The 20,252-nt window shown below is 31.5% G+C and overlaps 2 protein-coding genes across 8 annotated transcripts in view; one reads left to right on the top strand and one right to left on the bottom strand.

Moving 5' to 3' along the window:
• Positions 1-20,252, top strand: part of LOC107440814 (uncharacterized) — a 651,143-nt gene that overhangs the window by 82,879 nt on the left and 548,012 nt on the right. The gene's annotated exons all lie outside the window — the stretch shown is intronic.
• The window catches only part of LOC107440819 (tetraspanin-9-like), a 231,209-nt gene continuing 216,680 nt past the window's right edge, over positions 5,724-20,252 (bottom strand). Inside the window, exons 4-6 of one of the 3 annotated variants that reach the window (XM_043040728.2) lie at positions 13,275-13,438; positions 8,982-9,080; positions 5,724-7,595 (exon numbers count right to left, since the gene is read on the bottom strand). In XM_043040728.2, coding sequence (XP_042896662.1) covers positions 6,638-7,595; positions 8,982-9,013 — 990 coding nt within the window. In that variant the 5' untranslated portion in view covers positions 9,014-9,080; positions 13,275-13,438 and the 3' untranslated portion in view covers positions 5,724-6,637. Of the gene's footprint in view, positions 7,596-8,981; positions 9,084-13,274; positions 13,439-20,252 lie in introns of all 3 variants that reach the window. The other 2 variants (XM_043040727.2, XM_043040730.2) reach the window with 2 other exon arrangements.

Below are 20,252 nucleotides of genomic sequence, written 5' to 3'. Positions count from 1 at the left end.
GTGAGAAACTTAAGTTAAAACTTGAAAAAGTAATAATTGTTTTTTTCTTTGAGTTACACATTGTTCTGTCACTGTTACTTTTAGCGCATGTTTTTAGTATCCTTATCAAAAAAGAAAAATTATTGCCTGCATATTAGGGATTACAAATCAATATTATTAAGAGAAATTTTTTTTTTAAAAACCTGACGAAAACAATTCAACGCATTGTGGATTTTGAATCATTATATGCCTGAAATTGGATATATAACACCTAGAGCAAATATGCATCGATACCAAAATGTAATTTAAATCACTCAATGTATATCAATGCATAGATGAAATCCGATATATAATACCTGAACCAAATATGTATCGATAAAAAAACGGAATTTAAATCACCAAATACATATCAATTCTCACATAAAATTTTGTTTATAATATGTAAATTGAATAGATATGAATACTATTTACCAAATATGTAGCAATTCTTGGGTCAAAACCTAGATCAGATATATATTCATAGTTAAACGGAATTTAAATAACCAGTATATCTATCAATACATAGATGAAATCGGATAGCAATACTTATAGCTTCGATCGATTAGTGTAATTAGTTGGTATGAAGGAAACAAGAATCAGTGCTCATAGTTTTAACACGTAAAAGTTATTTTTTAATTGGCTTAACGAATATTGCGAACTAAAGTTTTTAAAATTGAGATTTTTTAAAAATTTTCCTCAGGCAATTTTTAAGTCATATTTAATAAGGATTCTAAAAATGCCTAAAACAGATGTTTTTATGGAGTAAAGAATTTAGTATTATAGTAAATATTAAATGATTAATGTAAGCTTTTTCCCTCCCAAAAAAGGAAGTATGTTTCTCAAAAATTTTTTTTAATTATTTTTGATAAAAAGAAGAGGTGAAATTAAATTATTTTCATTTTTAGTTTTTCATCTTAAGTAAATTTGAAATGTTTACAATTGTAGAAGTGCATAATTGATACTTTACTAGGTCTTTAGATGCATCGTTAGTTTTAAATATTTGTTTTACGAGCAGTGTTGAAATTTGTGAGATTCGACATTTTTACGTACGTACATTACATACGTGCATTCACATTACGTACCCTGTAGTGTTTAACTTTAAATTTAATTTTGTGATAAGTCAACAATTAAACAAATTTTATACTTTGTACACCTCATTGGAAATCTCTTTTCTAAAATTTTATATCAGCGTATTTTTTTTCCTAAATAAGTAAAATAATATTTTAAATTAAATTTTTTAGTTTCATTTCATGGTTTAAAATAATACTCAAAATATACAAGTGGAACCTTATATTTTTTAAATTGATTTAAATTTCTCTTATTTTTTTAAAATTTTTGCCAAAATAAATTTATAGTTTTTTCTTCTTGAAGTATCCAACTGGTTTTTTTTAAAACGTCCTTAATAAAAATTTTAATTTTATTTTTGGTAAGCGGGGGTTCTAAAATTTCACAAAGCAAATTTCATAAATTTTTAAATTTTTTTCCTTCAAAATAAAGACAGTTTTGGGCATAAAAAATATAAATTTTCCAAGACACGCTAACAGCTCAGCAACAAACTAATGCATAAATAGCAAAATAATTTTTCTCTCTCTAGAAGATCAATAATAGTTTTTACCTGTGTTTTGAACTAAAATTAAAAAAAAAAAAAAAATTCAAATATAAAATGAAATAGAATTAGATATATTATTCAATATTGATTTTTAAAGAAAAATTCTAAACTTTCTTATTTTAGAGCTTCATAAAAATAATAAGTTCACACTTAAAACTTATCTTTTAATTCAAAACATAGATAACATTATAAAAAATCTACATACAAAATTTTGAAGAATTCTATATTAAGAGTAAAGAGATTTTCTCAAAATCAACGTTTTTCTGAAAATGCAAAAAAGTATGTGATTGCCAAAAAAAGAAAAAAAAAACCAAAACAATTTATTTTATTATAAAATAATTCGAAATCATCATAACTCTTGTAGAGTATTTATTCAAAAATTTATAAGATATGATTAAAAAAAAGTTCAAATATAGACACCCAGTTGGATACCTTAATAAAATAAAAATTTGCATTTCCCACAGATTTCGAAACCTTTATAAACATAAAATTTAATTTTCCCCTTTATCAAGAAAAATTAATTTCTATTACATCATTGTCAGAGATTTGATTTTGTAGAAGAAAGAACTTGGCTTTCTTTTTTTTTTCTTTCTGAAATGGAAATTTTTTTGTCAGAAATCCATAATTGGTTACAAAGTAAAAAGAGTTTGATAAATGTAATGGTTTTTATGGTTTAATGTAATGGTTTAATGGATAAATTGTTTTTACCGTTAGCTCTCAAAAAGTAACAAAACGCTTAATAATCGTTATCGCCGTTAATAGACATTAGTTATCACTCTCAGTTGTGAATTCGTGTTCGTAACCTTATATATTTTCTGAATTTTTAAATTTCTAATTGGTAGCACACACGCATATTTTTATCATAAGGTTTAGTTATGAATCCATAATTGTTAATATAAAGTAATTTTTATTATTATTGATCATGATCATGAATTCATAAATAGTAGAATAATAGTTTTTTTTAAAAATGTATGTTAGTTATCACTCTCAGTTGTGAACCCATATTGTTAGCCTAAAATATTTTCTATATTGTTATTCTTAGTCTTGGATTTATAATTTTATTTTATTTTATGACCGCCGTTGAACAGTCGACCCAATTTTTGGGTTTACGATTACTAAGGATTTATAATTGGTAACAAATATAACTTTTTATTATTGTTCTCAGTCACGAACCCACAATTGGTAAGATAATTTATTTTAGGATTGTTTTTAGTCGCGTGTTTATAATTGATAACATAAAAAAATTTTTTGAATTCTTTGTCCTCAGTCAAGAATCCATATTTGATAACATAATGGTGACTTTTTTTAAAATTATTGTTAGTCACTGTCGTGTTTTTTTAATTCTTAACATAATGTGTGATATGTAGAAATATTTTCTAATATTTAAATATATCTCTTATATAATCTGACCTAATTCTATAACTAATAAATGAATCTAAACTAATTTAAGAAAACTCTCCTAAATAGTTGTATGTGATATTTCAGTGGAGATTATGTTTAATAGAGTCAAGTGACGAAAAAGTGCTTAAATTTCTCTTTGATATGCGATATATTATCGCTTAAATGATAAATTTGGCAGAACGGTTATGTTTAGGCACTTGAAGAGTTTTGGTGAAGTTATTTTTTTTTCCTTTCACCAAACTCTTTTTGCTTGATCATTACTGCCTGCTAATTTGAAGTTGTATTTTTTTCTCAAAAATTTGAGATTATACGAAATTGTAAGAAATATAACATTGAAAGATCTCCGAGATTAAAAAGCACGATATCAGAAATATTTCAATTTTAAAATATTTAAGTAAGATTTCGAAAGTTAAATTGAAATATTTAAAATACTGATTTAAATCACGATTTTAACTTGATACAAAAATATTGATTTAAATCGTAATATTTTATCGTCTTTTAAAAAATATGAAAATCCATAAAATCAAAAACGGATTAATTATTTAGTTCTGATAATATTTAATTTTTGCGTTTATTAAAAAAAAAACTTTTTTTAAAACTAAAATCAAGATACTTGCTAATTTATTTTTTATGATTCTATTAGGATATTTTATTTTGCCTTTCAAATGTTTTATATTTAAAACTGTTCCCCAGAGAAACTTATTAACTAGGAAAAATTCAAATTATTCTAGCTTTTCTTATGAATTACATTATTTTATGAATTATGTTTCCTATGAATTTTATTGTTATGGAATAATATTATTTTTCATATATTTATTAAAAATGAAAATATTTTTTTAAATATGTATAATTATACATTTATATTCTAACTTTGGTTAATTGACTCAATTATTCTACCACACTTCTTTCTTTACTGTTATTTCTGAAATAATATTTACGAATTCTTTACGTATTGTGCCCAAATTACGTTAAAAAATTCCATTTTTCTTTACTAAAAAGAATCGAATATTTTTTTGTTACTAAACTTGATAATATCCTCTTTTATGAATGAAATTATGAAGAAAATTTTTACTTCTTAAGTATTTCATAAGAAGTTTTATTAAAAAACCTTTATTAGTTGTTTAAAGTTTCGAAATAATTAGTTTCTGAATTTATAATTTTTAGATAGGTTTACTAGCTCGTTACTTCATTCAAATTAACTGGGAATAAATAAAAGAATTTCAAATGCATATCTGTATATTAACTTAAGTTTAACCATTTGGCTCAAAATTTTTATGAAACATATTTTTTTCTTCATTATTTTACATTAATTTGGGTCAAAATAAGTAAAAAATATTATATTTAGCATTTAAAAAATTTTATGGTTATGAAACATTGATGCCTTTTTTTGCGTTAAAGGTAAAATCTTCCTAACTAGGTTCCCTTCCAAACTATATTTTTTTAAAATTTGCAAGTATTCGCAGTTATTCAGATCTTGTAGAAACAGTTATTCATGATTGAAATTTCGTTAATTTACAAAATAAATTATTAATAAATTTTTGGATATCAATGAAAAAAAATTTTTTTACTTATTTTTTTGGATTTTATATTTTATTACAAATATAATTAAGTACTGTTTTCATTTACTTTTTTGGAATAATTCGGAGATCTTTCGTCAGACTTAGAAGTTCTAATTGAACTCATTAATAGTGTTCGTCGATTATTGATATAATTTGAAAGACTGTGTTTTTTTTTGTAAATTCAAAATTTGTGGTTAGCTGTAATGTACTTATCTGTGTTTTCGTACGAAAAGCTCCCTAAAGAAAATATCTGATCTCTATGCGCTTGTAGAAAATGCCTAAGAAGGAATGAATTGAGATAAGTAGAAATAGAAGTATTTCAAAATCATTCCATTGGAACTTTTTTTAAGTAGCTTGTACAGTCAACTCCCAATTATCCTGACTAGTTAATGAGGAGATAATCCCCGGATTACACGTAGTCCTTTTTGACAATTTACAATTGTTGAAACTGATTACCTTTTCTTACCTGGTGATTACTTTCATTTTCTCTTAGCTATTCTTTTTTTTTTGTTGCTTAATTTTATAGTCTATTTCATTTTCCTTAAAGAAAAGTTTCTACCCGTGTCACAGCAATGGTATGCCAATTTTAAAATTTTATGTATTTTTAAATAATATGAGCTCATAAGGTTAAAATCAAAATGTCTAAAAATATAATTTTTGGAGATCAAAGTGTAAATAAAACATTCATGAAAACCAGTAATCTGAGTTCGATTTGTCGGAAAAAAACAGCCAATCATATGACTCATTAAAAATCGGTTATTGCACTAGTTAGTGTATAGTTTAACACGCTAGTGAAAAATTTATTTCGTTAAATAAACGATTATCTACGATATTCTTAGGATACACGTTTTTTTTCTTCTGTTATATAATTTAGGCAAATACTTATAGTTTTTTTAAATCAAGTCCTGTCTATAGCTCCGGTGGTGAAAATGCCGTGCAATTCAAAACGCAATGTAAGTGCAAGGATAGATATGTTTTTTTTCAATTGCACGTCAATAAAAACTTTAGTCATATCTTAATTATGGTAAATCGATTTTTTTTAAACCAGAGGTAATGTATCAGAGTTTTACGGGTCTTGATTTATTTAAAATTCTTTTTTGATTTAACGGGAAGGGAAATAAACGCAAAAAAAAATGTTTTTAATAGCACCAATAAGATAGGTAATCGGATTAAGAAAGCTTCATTATATCATTTGTTTTAAAGTCTTTCTAACTAATCCATTCAATAATCTACCTCACGTTTGCCCTCGTTAATACATGCCTGGATAATCAAGAATTGACTCTATTTAAAATCTAAACGTACGTGTTTTAATTCCTCTTTTTCACGCCATGTGATTTATAATGATATTAACGTTAAATAAATCATTTTCGGTTATGGCTTTTTTTAATTTTAATAATTTTTTACTTAATTATTGAAATTAATTATTGTTACGAAAAATATTGTGAAAGTACGGGTACTTATCTATTTCGGAAGCCGTAAAAAGCCTATAACCACTGTACTTAAATTAGTATATTAGATACCTATTACACAGTTGTAGTAGTACCTATTACCCCACTTAATAAAACCTCACTGGCTTCAATAATAATTTGTTAATTTTTTTACGGCCCCCTGAAACGGATGAGTCCAAAAATAGGTCGCCACGAACTGTTTCATCATGTGTCCTACTATTGTGAAAATATTCTTAAGACAAAACAGCGAGCTGTTTTACCCCTTTCCCTACATGGAATGCGCAGTTATAAGTTATGTAGGGGGGGGGATGATTTTATAACTTAACAGTTTTTTGAAGCTCATTCATAAAAAGAGGAATTCAATAAATTGCACCTGTATGAATAAAACTCTGAATGCTCTCTTCCTCTGTGTGTAGTGTATTCATTATTTACATGAATGCAAAGTTATATAGACTATATAACGGTGTCTTCTCACTAATGTTGTTTCCAATGACCTGAAAATTGGATCATCGTAGGCTCAGAGGGAGCTTCCCTCTTATTTATAGATAATATATTTTCTTATAATGATAGATACTTTGTTAGGTACTCATCAGAATAAAGTCTCACACAGGGCTCGAACTTTTCTTCGCAGGGGACGAAACAGGGTCTGCGTCATTGTTGTTACCATTGGGAGGTTGCTTCTGTTCGACGGTACTGCTTCTTTGGCGCCGGAATTTGGCGGCCATGGCCGGACCCGGAAGGAGACTGGCAGGTCCCGTCGGGTCCATAAGTCCGGGTGACTCGCTCATATCGCGCAAGACCCTGATTTTTTGTATCATTTCCCTTATCTCATAACGAAGAATGCCGACAAAACAAAGCTTGAGGAATGCTATAACGCAGAAACCGAGTACACAAAGAAGATCAGCCGCATGCTGAAGCCACCTGTGGACCGAATCGTAGCAACCGGTAAGGTGAATGAAACCCGGACTTCTGTCCGTTTCCACACAGGATATATTCAGAGGTTCGGGCTCGTGGTAACTGGAGGACCTTTGCTGCATTTTGCAGCAGCTTCTGGGCACCATCTGATGGTGCTGGGGATATTCCTGCCTGTCCTTTTTTAACCACTCACTGTCGATGAAGTCCTGTGGTCCGTCCACGCCGCAGCATTCCGTTTCCGTTTGGATGCGATCCCACAGGAGTTGGAACTCGGCGTCGACGCCAAATTTCTCCGTCAGTCGTGTTCTTAGCTCTTCTCTGAGGTGGCTGGAGATGTTGTGGAAACGGAAGAGCCAGACTACTCCCAAGACGACGTCGCCGAACAGGAGAATCAGCATGAGGGTCCAGTAGACGTTGAGGAGGCGCTCGTTCATGCGGATGGCCCCGATGCAGCCGATTGCCTGCAAGATGCCTCCCTGAAGAGCGAGGGCTAGGTAGCCATAGAGCAGGCTAGGGTGGCGGAGATCGATGGAGGGAAAGAGCGACATTCGGAAGTCAGAGATAATCCATGCAGCTATTGATACAAAGGCCACCACGCTTACGAGTAGTACTAGGTTGCATGAGTAGATCCACAGCCTGTAATACCTAAAAAAGACAAAAGGTATTCATTTAGCTTCTTCAAGATTCTGAGTCGGTAATAGGCTATGAGATACAGAGGGAAAGTTGGAGTTGTTACAAAGAAACCAAATCGTGTGGTGATAGAAGATGGGTACCCAGAAGTGAAACTATTGTTAGATGATAAGACCTTAAAATGATTAAAGAACCAGAAAAAGAACACCAGAAGAAGAAAATTATAAGAAGACAAGTGACCTCGTTAAGAATTTGAATCAAGAAATAAGTACAGGGTAATGCAATTAAAAGTTTCAAAACACTTCTCCGTTTTCCTTCCCGTTATTCAAAAAAATTTTCCTTTCATTACTTTTGGAATTTTTTTTAAAAAAAATATTTATTTATTTGAAATTTAACAGCACAACTACAACAAATTTTACAACACAAGTAAGATTTTTATCATCAGTATTTATTAACCGACCTATACCGCGGTATTCAACTCGCTGCATTTTAATTCTGAGCCCAACTCAGAAGACGATGGAATTTTTAGATCGAAGATTTTATTTTACAACTGTCGTTGAATAGTCGACCCAATTTTGAGTTTACGACTACCAATGTTCAACTCCGTAGCCTTGTAATTTTGAGCCCAATCCAGAAGACAAGGGAACTCATGTGTCAAGTAACTTCGTGGTGGACTTTTTTGATGGAACTAACCCTCATTTGCGTTACATGGAGAGGAAATCCATCGAAACTTCCCACGGTTAGCCTGACTTATTTTGCGTCATTGAGAACCGGGTGTGGAATTCATATCGACCAACTATTGTTGGGATTCCAACCCGAGTCACCTCATTTCGAGCTCTATCCCCCGCCCCGGCTTTTTTTTTGGAGAATTTTTGAGTAAATTTTCCATCGTTTCCTAAAGGGGGAAATAAGGAGAAATTTCCCCGGTTAGTGTGACAACTTGAGCTTGTACAGTGGTCATTGTCAGTCGGAGCAATATGTACGTCACAAAGTAACATCAAATAATCATTAACTTCAAATGACTTTAATTCGTATGATTCTTTTTCATGGCTTTATTTTTAAATTAAAATTAATGAGGCGGTATACGTGCTATAAAAATCTCAAAATATCTAACAAAATCATCAAAATAATTTGAGAGATTTATGGCCTTCATTAATGAATGCACGCTCTAATATTCGATAACTACATTTTATAAACCGATTATGTCGAATTGACTAATGAAATAAGTAAATTTAAATTGAATTTTGTTGTTCTTCATTTTTAACTAGAAACTTTTAATTATCTTATCCAGTAAAAATTTTTTAGGAGTAAATATAAAAAGGTGGAAATTTTTGACTGTTATTTTAAAAGAAAATTAAAATCTTAGAATTTTGACGAAATTGCATAAGAAAATTCACATACTGTAGTTCAGAGGTCAATTTTAGGTTTCCCATGCCTCTTTTTTTCGGAACTAAAAGCTCTTGAATATGCCACTCCACTTTCGTCTAAAGCTCCTTCCTGCTACTGTTTTAAGCATTCAGTATTAATTTACTTTATATTACAAATAAAGATGCATAAATAAAATAATATCAAAAAGTAAAATATAAGGATTATCATAGTTTAAACAATAATGTAACAAAACCATAGCAATTGCATAAATAATAATATTACAAAATGAAAACAATTGTGGAAATAATATTATAACAGAAAGGTAGTAATTGTTGAAATAATATTATAACAGAAAGGTAGCAATTGTTGAAATAATATTATAGCAAAAAGGTAGTATTTGTTGTAATAATGTAATAAAGAGAAAGTGATCATTGAAATAATAATGTAACAAACGGAAAATGATTGTTGAAAATATATAAGAAATTAAATAAGCATTGAATAAATAATGTAACAAAGGCAAAATGATTGTTGAAATAATAATATAACCAAAAGTTAGTAATTGTCGAAATAATTTAAAAATTTAAAGTAATTTTTGCATTAATAATATAACAAAAGGAAAGTGATTGTTTAAATTTTGCTGAAAAAGTAACGTTAAGTCAAAATTTCTGACATAAAAGAAGAAAAAAATTAAGTTAAAACATGAAATTCTATAAGAAGAATTCTGGTAAAAAGTGAATACTTTTCATTAAAATTGTAAAATCTGTTAAATGTAAAAATTTTAAATTTAAGCATGATTTTTACCATAGCAATAGGAAATAAAAATTGCATTAAGCGGAAGTTAGATAGCAGAAAAAAACCGCCTGTTACTTTGAAAGAACAATATAACACTTTCCGCCTTCAACAGTTCGTCTGTTCCTGTTATCAAGAATTTTCAATTTTATTCTTCGGTTATCTCAGTAACGCCACTATCTCCTCCGCTACAGTTTTCTTCGTATAGCTTTACTGTGCTAACCGAAGATTGTAGCAGTGAAAAGTCTTGACTTTTTTTGGTCCTTTGAAGCATAGGATGAGTTTTTTTCGCAATTAATTTCTTTGGTAATTTTTAAGTCCGTTTTTTATTTTTTATTTGCACTGTAAGGAATTATTTTAGATTTTTTTATTTTGAAAAAAAAAAACTATTATTGTAATCCTAGTATATTATTTAAATTTTCAACGTTTTTATAATTTCTGAGTTGAGAAGAATGAGAAGAGTTCAATCCTTAAAATTTCTGTTTAACTCTTCTCATTATTTTTCAAGCAATAGTTTCTTAAGTAAGCAGCGTAAGAAAAAAAATTGTCTATAGTTAATTAGAAATTTGATTTTTTAAAGAAATATTCTCAAATAAAACAAAAACACATCGAATGTTTTTGTTTTTTAAATTTATATAGTTCTAAAATTAATATAAACTTTTTTTTTTCGTTGCTGTTCAAAAATGTTCAACCCATGCTTCATTTTTACTAGGATAAATATTTACTTGGATAACTTGGATAAATGTTTGAAAATTGCAATTATTTTGATAAAAACTTTAATTCATTCATTATCTTTGTTGTTGTTTCTAATGTCACTTGCCACACGGGCAAGCTTGCTTGGTGAAACCGGGCAAATTTAAGGCAGAGTGTGCGTTTCTTGTTTTTTCAGTGGCGCCATCCTATGGTCAAGAATTCGTCTTCAGCCACACACACGTCACAGCACGTTTTATAGGGCGGACCCATTCATACATCCACAGATCGTAATTTTGACCTGAATCAGAAAACGATCGATCTTCAATCCAGTACCCTCAGATGTATTGATTTGTTATGGGAACATAGAGGACTTTGCGACTCGGCAGATTTAACGTGCATCACTCACCATTTACTACACGGGGAGTCTTCGGCCGGCGGGGTTCGAACCCACGAACTCTCAGACATAGGCCCAGCACCCTACCGAGCAGGCTATCTCGGCCCTTCATTTTCTTTAAATTAAACAAATACGGTAAAAATTGTTTATTAAGTATCTATTTAAACTTTATGCGGTGAATTAAATGGAAACTGTTAGAAAGTTGTTTGGGCTCTGTAAAAAATATACATTAAAGGTACAATTCAAGATAATTGAGAAATCAGAATCAATAATCCAGAATTACATGGAAGTTGAACTTCAAAAATAATTTTTGTTCGTGGAATTTTCACATACATCATCAAGAATAATATACAAATTATACCTGACGCATATATTACGTCAGAATGACGAAAGTGTAAGAGAGTAAAATGGAAGAATAGAATGGAGAGTAAGAGAGTAAATGGGGACGAAGAAATAAAATGGTTCACAAGCTTTCTGTAAGCCGGTCAGTGCCATAACCGAAAAGTTATGATACTGAGAACGTACGTTGCAGGTTTTTTAAGTGGTATGTATAATTATCGGCCACTTGGAATGTCGACGTACTGAGATGGAATTCCCCAAAGTCAGTAACGTCTACTGACATGAGCCGTTACAGTACAGGTTACCTGCGTAACGAAAATGAAATGCCTGCGTAATGAAAACAGGTATTTGGCTGTAGCTGCCTAACGAAGCAGACGGAGCATAGTATCCGATCTGTCTCGCCAGTTATCTGCAGCCATGGGTACCGCAGTTTCAAGGCAAACCGTGTACGAAGTTTGGTAAATATTGGTCTGTAATCAGCCATGTTTCAGATGTGTTCCGTTGTCGGCAACTTACTGTCACCAGCGATTAGCCTGAAATAGAGAACATGCAATGTGAAAATCGTAACTGTGGGTTTGAGGGTATGTTTTCCGACGAATCCAGTGTAGTCTGATTCACGTGAGGCTTTGATATGGAGAACGCTAGGTACCCGTTACCACCCATAGAACGTCACTGAACGACACCGTTACGGTGATCCAAGGTTGTTCGTTTGAGGTGGAAGCATACTGGGCTCCAGAACAAATCTACATGTTCAAATCGGAACCATGATTGGTCACATTTATCGGGATATCATTCTGGAAGAACATGTACGTATGTTTAAGGATGCCATGGGCAAAGAATTAGTGTTTATGGATGGCAACACCTGTTTTTACAGAGCAAACATCGTAAACGAATCTGAGGATATCACCCGTATGGAGTAGCCAACATTCTCACCTGACTTGAATCCGATAGTGCATGTGTGGGACCAACGAGTTTCTGACTATTTGCAGCCTGTCAACCACCCCCTGCACGTGTACTGGAACTTCGGAGTTCATTGCTTGTCGAGTGGACTATCCTTCCTCAAGATTAGCTCGATAATTTGATTCTCAGGTTGCCTAAGCTAAGTACGGACTGTATTTCATTGCATAAGAGACATTTAATGTATTAACTTAACCATATAATATTAAGTTTTGTAAAGGAGATATTTTTTGTAATTGCTGTAGGGTGCGAAAGTCGTAGCTTTTATGAATGATATCGTACATACGCCATCTTTTTTAATTCTTTATCTTTCGTTTAATGAATACGCTTTATGAATGTAGTTTCGTTTGTTATATTTCTGAACCTTTATTTTTCAGAGTTAGCATTATCCTTAATTTTTGGAACATGTGTGTAATTGAAAGGCGTAGGACATTATAATGTTAAGCCACACATTTTACATTGCTCAGACGTGTGAGTGTGTTTAGTGAAAAACTCCACGATTTTCATTTGGCAAAAAAGATGGGCTTCCTTCTAGGAAAATTTCGGAAACGTGTGAAGTACCTGTTTGGAAACAAGGAACACTTTCATGTTATAATTTACTTTTCGAAACAGTGAATTATTGCCTTTTAATTCCCGTACTTCAAAAGGAAAAGAAGGTACTGTAACGAGAACTTCTGCAGACAACAGAATCGCGTTCTGGCTATAATGACAAATCTTTTTGATTTGGGATGTTGAATTACCAATCCGCTTGAGTTTATGTTTGGAATGTCATTTCTTTGATTCTCCCCTATCAGAAATTGTGTTGTTGTTACACATCCCCCTGGAGAAGGAAAGCCTGGACCATGTCCAGAAGGTCCCGTCGCGTTAGTTCACCATATCTCTGCAGAAAGTCCCGACCAGCAGCTGCTTAAAAGAAGCGCCAAGACAAAAAATAAAGTGATCAGGACTAGCAGGTTGTGAGCAGGAACAAGGTTGGAAAGTCTTCTCCCCATTATGAAACCTTAAACACTTAAGATGGCCACTACGTAATCTGGCCATGGCCGATTGAAAAGGCCGAGGGCCGCAACAATCAGAAATTGTTTTACTCTCATTTGCAACAGATATCTTAAAGTCGGAAGAACTTCCCATGTTAGCTGATCAGTAGTTTAACTTACCTCATAGCTCTGTGGAGGAACATGGAGGCCGTTTCTGAGACTCTCCTTAGGGAATTCAGTTTTTGATCCCGAGTCTCACCGAGTAGAAAAATAGTCTGTCTCCTACTTTTCCGCTCCAGATTTTGACCGATTCCCTTCTTCTTTTTTATCAATTATTCCTTACCCTGCAACAGGGAAAAAGTTCATATCATTTGTAATATTTTTTTCTTCGATCTAAAGCATTTTTCACTGTACAGATTTATGTTAAAGTAATATCTTTTTGTCGAATATATAAATAAGATAAAATAATGGTTGTGTGCATGCGCATCTAGACAGGTGATTGCAAACTTAGAATGAAATTTTAACCACAATTTTAGGATAGCATACATTTATGACAAATAATTTTTGATTTAAATATAAATGAACTTTGATCACTTTCAAAATAAACACTTTTTTTTTAAAATCTAAAATATTTAGTTAAAGACCATGTTTTAGATATTTTTACTCTATCATTAGGAATCGTTACGATGGTTACAGGTAATAGCCTGTTTTAAGCACTAAACAAGAGAGATGGGTTTCTAATTGCTTATTTTTGCTGACTAGGGGTAGGAGTATGATTGATGTAAGTCATTTATAATGTCTTTTTTTTCTTTACCGAAAAAGAAGGGAAAAAAAACATTATAAATTTAGAAAATGATTAAATTTAAAGGTAAAATTACGTTTTGAAAAACGCACGGTGGGAGATTTTATAATTCGCTTGTTTTTCTAAACAAGGGTATCAAGATTCAAAATCATCATAAAATATGCAGGAGAGGGGGGGGGGACTAGTGTAGACATGGGACTGGAGTGGGCATCTTGAATAACTTTTTTTAATATGGGTCAAATTTCCTCTGCAAGATATCGTAGATTAGCAACATCGATGTATACTTTCATATGNATTTCAGTGGTGCAGAGCACGTCGCCAGTGGACAGTAGAACAATGGAAAAACGTTATGTGGAGTGATGAGTCACGCTACATGTTGTGGCACTCTGATGGACGGGTGTGGACCTGGTGAATGCCCGGAGAACGGTACCTACCGGAGTGCATTGTCCCCACTGTGAAGTTCGGCGGTGGAGAAATTATGGTGTGGTCCTGTTTCTCATGGTTTGGTCTTGGACCCTTGGTGTTAGTGCGTGGAAACCTGAACGCAGAAGGGTATAGAGACATCCTGGACAATCCTCGGCGTTTCCCACCCTGTGGCAACAGTTCGGTAATGGCCCATTTGTGTTTCAACACGATAACGCTATTATTCATAAAGCACATGTCATCACGGACTGGTTTGATGAAATGGGGGTGCAAGAGCTTGACTGGCCATCCCAAAGTTCCGACATCAATCCAATTGAGCATCTCTGGGATGAGTGGGAGCGCCGGTTGAGGGACAGACCACAACGCCCCAAAACCACCACTCAACTCTTCGCCATGTTACAGGAGGAATGGCGGGCAATACCTGCCGCCGTGTACCAACACCTAGTGGATAGTCTTCCTAGAAGGGTTAAAGCTGTGATACGGACGCCTTACTGACTTGATACTAGCACCTCATGTATCCGAAATGAGGGGTGTCCGGTCATTAATGGCCAGATAGTGTACATTAAACTAAAACAGAACATCAGTATAGTCTCGTTTTCTGTTTTGCGAGTATAGCTAAGCTATGCGCGCCGAGTGTTGTCCGAGTAAAACTGTGGTTATTTAAACCTGATTCAACTAAAAATTGGTTTTGCGCTTTAAAATAAGTCGAATTGAATAATTATTTGTAAACGTATGGTTTTGAGCTCAAAATTTCTTTCTTACTACTGTAAAATACTGTATTACAAATTAGTATTTTAATCAAAGTATGTCAATATTTATTCTCCAATGAGGCTTAAATTGAAGTGGATTTCATTTTAGCTATAGATATACCTTTATGAGTGATAATAAACTACTACATGAACAGAAAATGTGCTATGCTTATAGCTTGTGGACAAAAACAACTACTTCTTCAAAAAATATAGTGTGGAAATCTTAACTTAGGTATTTCAGACCTAAGCCAGAATGTGTGGGGATTTAAACTTAGACTATGTCAACCTTCTAATCTATCAAAAGGTACCTCAAGATAGAATCAAGTTAACATGTCTCATATACTAGTGAATTGGTATTTAATATTTGTAGCGGTAGTTACGCCACATTACTCCCCTTCCAGAATTTTATCTGTTATAGAATTCGATGAACGGATACCACTAGTTGATTCATGCTGTTTATTTATTTATATCAATTTTTTGCTCATTATATATATATATATTTGTTTTATAGCATTTCGCTCATTTTTTTTTCTTCAATATTGTTTATTGACCGGTGAGACTATTTAATACTTTACCGAACTTTGAGCAGTATATTTTTAAGCAAATGAACTGTTTAATGTGTATCATCCATCAATGTTGGCAACTTCATATCACGTCCGCAGGTCACCATTGTGGAGAATTATAAATCTTAGACTATGTCAACCTTCTAATCTATCAAAAGGTAGAATCAAGTTAACATGTCTTATATACGGTATTTATAACGGTGTCTTATATACGGGGATTTCGGTATTTAATATTTATAGTGGAAGTTACGCCACAAATGCATCCAAATAATTGTTAAAAAAATCTCATGAGTTAAAAGTTGAATTAAATATGAATTTTTTGATAAATTTGTAAAAATTGTGCTCTCTAGCCAATTCTCTCTTCAGGGACTACACAATATTTGTATAGTCCCTTGTATACCAACAACCTTTTATAAGGCTAACTTTAATGCAAGTATAAACTGATGCTAAGGATGAAGTGAAGTCATGATTAGATTCCAGTCAGAGTATTATCAAATGTATTAACACACATTACTCGATATGCTTTAATAATTATGTTTAGATTAGATAAGAACGATGCTTAGGACTAATTAAGTCCCTCCAGTATGAAATGATATTAGTTGAGAGTTTATAAAAATATATTGTACGTAAAATTCATGAAATTATATTTATATTGCATGCAATATAAAAAATAATCACGACTTTTGGCCTTTTATTCCAATTTCGAAAACTGTTTCGAAAACTTTCCAATGTTTTAATTAGCATTTTTAATTAAGTATTTTCTCAATTATATTTTTAAAATTATTATTTAAACGAAATACTATTGGATAGTGGGAAATATAGAAATTTTAGCGTATTGCACTAAGTTATATAGTTTCAAGTGATAAAAATTATAATAAACTAGCGGATAATAATATTTTTTTTTGTTATAGCTTGAAATAACCAAAATATACTGAGATATTAAAGAAACAGAACTACATGCAAATCAAATTCATATAAATCCACTTTTCACTTCCTTCAAATGTGAGGAAAATCAGAGGGTTTGACTTATGCACCGGTAATATAGCCAGATGTTCATTGATAGTGAAATACCGATGCATAATAAGACATATATAAATAACTTTCTATCCATTTACCCCTTCCAAAAACTATTTTTAATATGTTATTTACATTTAAGTTTGCGGTTTCTCTCACCATTATTTTTTTAAACATAAAAGTTTTTTTTTTAGAAGCAGTTCTTAAATTACGTTCAGAAAAAAAATTAAGAATACATTTTTTTAAAATGGGTTTTTAATTTTAGAAATTTTTATATTTGGTTTCTTCAGCGATCCACCAGAAATAGTTAATCTAATCAAAAATAGTGGTGACGACTTACACCATTACAGATGTTTCCGAGTATTGTTTTTGCATAATTAAAGTATAAATATTGCACATTTTAAGTTGCTATTCTTAAAGTATCCCCAAAACGCTGATTCGTGTGATCTTATTAAATTATGTGTTCGAATTATAAATGGCATGTTTAGTGTTATATTATTGCGGTCCTCATAAAAGAGTAAACAAATTCGTTTTTATAAGCATCCTTCACACACAAGCAATTGTTAAAGAATTATAATCCTTTAAATTTTAAATAAGTCGTCCAGGTGGCCGAGCGGTCAGCGTGTCCGACTGTGAAGCCAATGGTTGCGGGTTCGAATCCCGCTCAGGGCATAGATGTTTCTCTCTGGGTGTTGTTCTCTGTTGTGTAATGTGTGAATGTCACCCACCCTAATATAAAAACTTATCGAAATCTAACGAATCATGGCTGAGAAAAGCAGAAATTAAAGTTATCAAAACCTGTTCGGTTGCCTAACGATACAGAGAGGAGGTTAGAAGTGATTATTTTAAACACCAAGTTCCACCTGAAAATCAAACTGGTTTTGATGTTTTTTTTTATTCTTTCTTTCTTATTTGTGATTTAGTAGATTTCTATGGAAGTTTTGTTTTTATCTTATTTAAATGCCTTAATGTATATATTTTTTACTCGAATTTTTACAAGGATTCTAAATATATATATTTAATATATGATCGCTATGAAACATTCGCAATATAAAAATAATTGTTTTGACTTATATTAAAAAAATCCTCAGAGCAGCCACTATTTAAAATGTTCAAATTTACATTGCAAAATTACTACGAATTAACGTATTAGAAGCTTCTAATAATTATAAGGATTAGAAACTTGAAAATAAAAAAAAATAACATTTGATAGTTATTTCAGGAATTATTAACTGCTAAACTTGTAGTAAAAAATGTCATGCGTGCCTCCCCATAGTCCATAGAAATGCAGCTACACAGTTCAGTTTGACGTGCTGAAAGAGTAAGAATCAAACTGTTGAACTTGTAGTAAAATATAACCCTAGTTCTTAAAATTTTTTCAAATAAACAAAAGTTATTCTAATATTAAAGTGCAAACGATTTAAAAGTGTTCTGAATGAATCACTTAAACTTTTGCGTTTACTAGTTTTTAATGCATTTTTTTTAAATTATAATTTCTCCTAAAAGTTCCGACTTGTTTTATCAAAATTCTAATTGGGAAGTTGTGGGGTGAAATTGGGTGATTTTAACTTGATCGATCGTGTTGAAAGCTATTTCCAGATATAAATATATAAAGTAAATTTAAAACACACATTCTTCTAAAAATCTTTTTTTTGTCTATCACTTCACAAAATATCTAAAGAATAGAAAATGTTTTTGGCAGCAATCACTACTTTGACGGCGCCAAATAATAATAAAAAAAAAATGAGTGGAATTTGTACTGAAAGTAGTTTGTGACAGCTTTACAACTTCTTTTGTGAAAAAGTAGTTTCTATAACCATTCAGGCATCCGTTGTTAAAAAAAACCGGACTGAAATTCACCATAGAATTAGCCTCAGAAAAAAAATGATGGTTTCTTTCTTTACTGGAAAGAAAAACTTTTAACAGTAAATTTGACGCTTTTTTGTCAACAAAGAAATTGAAAATTGCATCTTTTATTTATTTTATTTATTTATTTTTTTAAAGATGTAGAGGTAGAGCTCTGTAAAATTCGGAATGTTTTGAATTTAATCAAGTTGCTGAATAGTTTGCTATTTTTGAATTTTAGACTGTGGTTAGCAGTGTTTTTCGGAGCTTTTTCGCCAAGAAAAATAAAGAAGCCAGAATTTAAGTGCCTCACATTTAGGCAAAGCTGCAATTTTAAGCTATATATGCCATCATGTCGTAAAAGAACTGTTTGGGCTTTTAAATGAACACAAGACTCAATATTTTAAAATTTATTAACCTTTTTTAAAGAAAAAACACATCAAGTTGGCGAGATTTTTAGTGAGGAATTTTTTAAATCAATGAATTATTACGTTCTAGAAACTCGATAAGAAAAATACAACTGAAATCACATGGTTTGGCTAAATCACGTGGTTGTGTTTGGCGTGATAACGATACAGCAATTAAGCTTAGTTTATCACGCTGAATCAATTTTCGAATTAGATTTAATTGGATGCGACGACATGCGTGAGTGTATAACCTAATTGGCTACTGAATCGTGACATGAACAAGTGCCATGATTTACCCAAATAACGCGGCATTGGAGTAACTTTCAAAACATTAAAAAATGACGGTCCTTCACCGGCAAAGAAATTCAGCTACTTTATTAATTTAAACAAAAATTAAATATAATTTTGAAATAAAAATCAAGCTTATTTAATAAAATAAAATTTAAGCATACATTATTTATTTATTTTTTATTTATTCATTAAGCAAGGCTTCACCCTGACCCGCACCCATTGGGAGCATCCAGGTAGTACTGTTGACTGTCAATTGCGGCAATCCTCGAATCAGTCGGTGGACCCAGCGGTGCATGAACACGAGGTTCCAATATTATTTATTCATTAAAAAAAAACAAACAGTTGAAGTATCGCTTGCCTTGGCGAAATGGATTAAGTACCAGCATTAACCAGTTTTACAAAACTGATGCTTTTCTTCCTATTGAAGTTTTACGCCATTTTTAGACTTTAGAATAGAAGACGCTGACTAAAGACAGTCTAAACTTGATATAACAGACATGAATAACAGTCATGCTGGGATTTCCAAACTGCAAGCAGTTACTAAAATGGAGCATACTATTCGCAAAAAAGCATCATCTTATAACAGAGCCTTCGAAAAGTAGAATAAAAGTAAATGTATTAATTTCAAATTTTGCATATTTTTATGAACTTAATAATGCAACGGTACACAAACCCTTGACCTATGACCTCAGCGCCTGCTAGTTGTTGACGAGCAAATGGCGTGTTAATATTTCGGATATTGCTGGCTAGAGATGAGCTAAGCTGAATTTCTCTACATAATTTAGAATGTTAATTAACGAGAAGTTAATTTAAATGCAACGCCGCATCGAAAATCGAATTTGTTAAAATTTAATCTTTCTTGTTGTCGTCTCTTAATTAACGTATATTTATTATCTGTTTATGCATTTTATTGTAGTACTAATTATTTTTGTTTTGTGTATCTGGAAATTTCTCTTTGCCTAATTAATTTGTTTATGCTCTACACGGTGTTTGCGTTAAATAAGAAATAAACTAAATCTTTCTTTGTAAAAAAGATATAGAGAGTGAGAGAAGGGTCGAGAAGG

The sequence above is a fragment of the Parasteatoda tepidariorum genome, chromosome 5 (genome assembly GCF_043381705.1).
Source record: "Parasteatoda tepidariorum isolate YZ-2023 chromosome 5, CAS_Ptep_4.0, whole genome shotgun sequence".
Taxonomy (NCBI): Eukaryota; Metazoa; Arthropoda; class Arachnida; order Araneae; family Theridiidae; genus Parasteatoda; species Parasteatoda tepidariorum.
The sequence above is the reverse complement of the archived record's forward strand: the minus strand, read 5'-3'. Positions and strand labels throughout refer to the sequence as shown.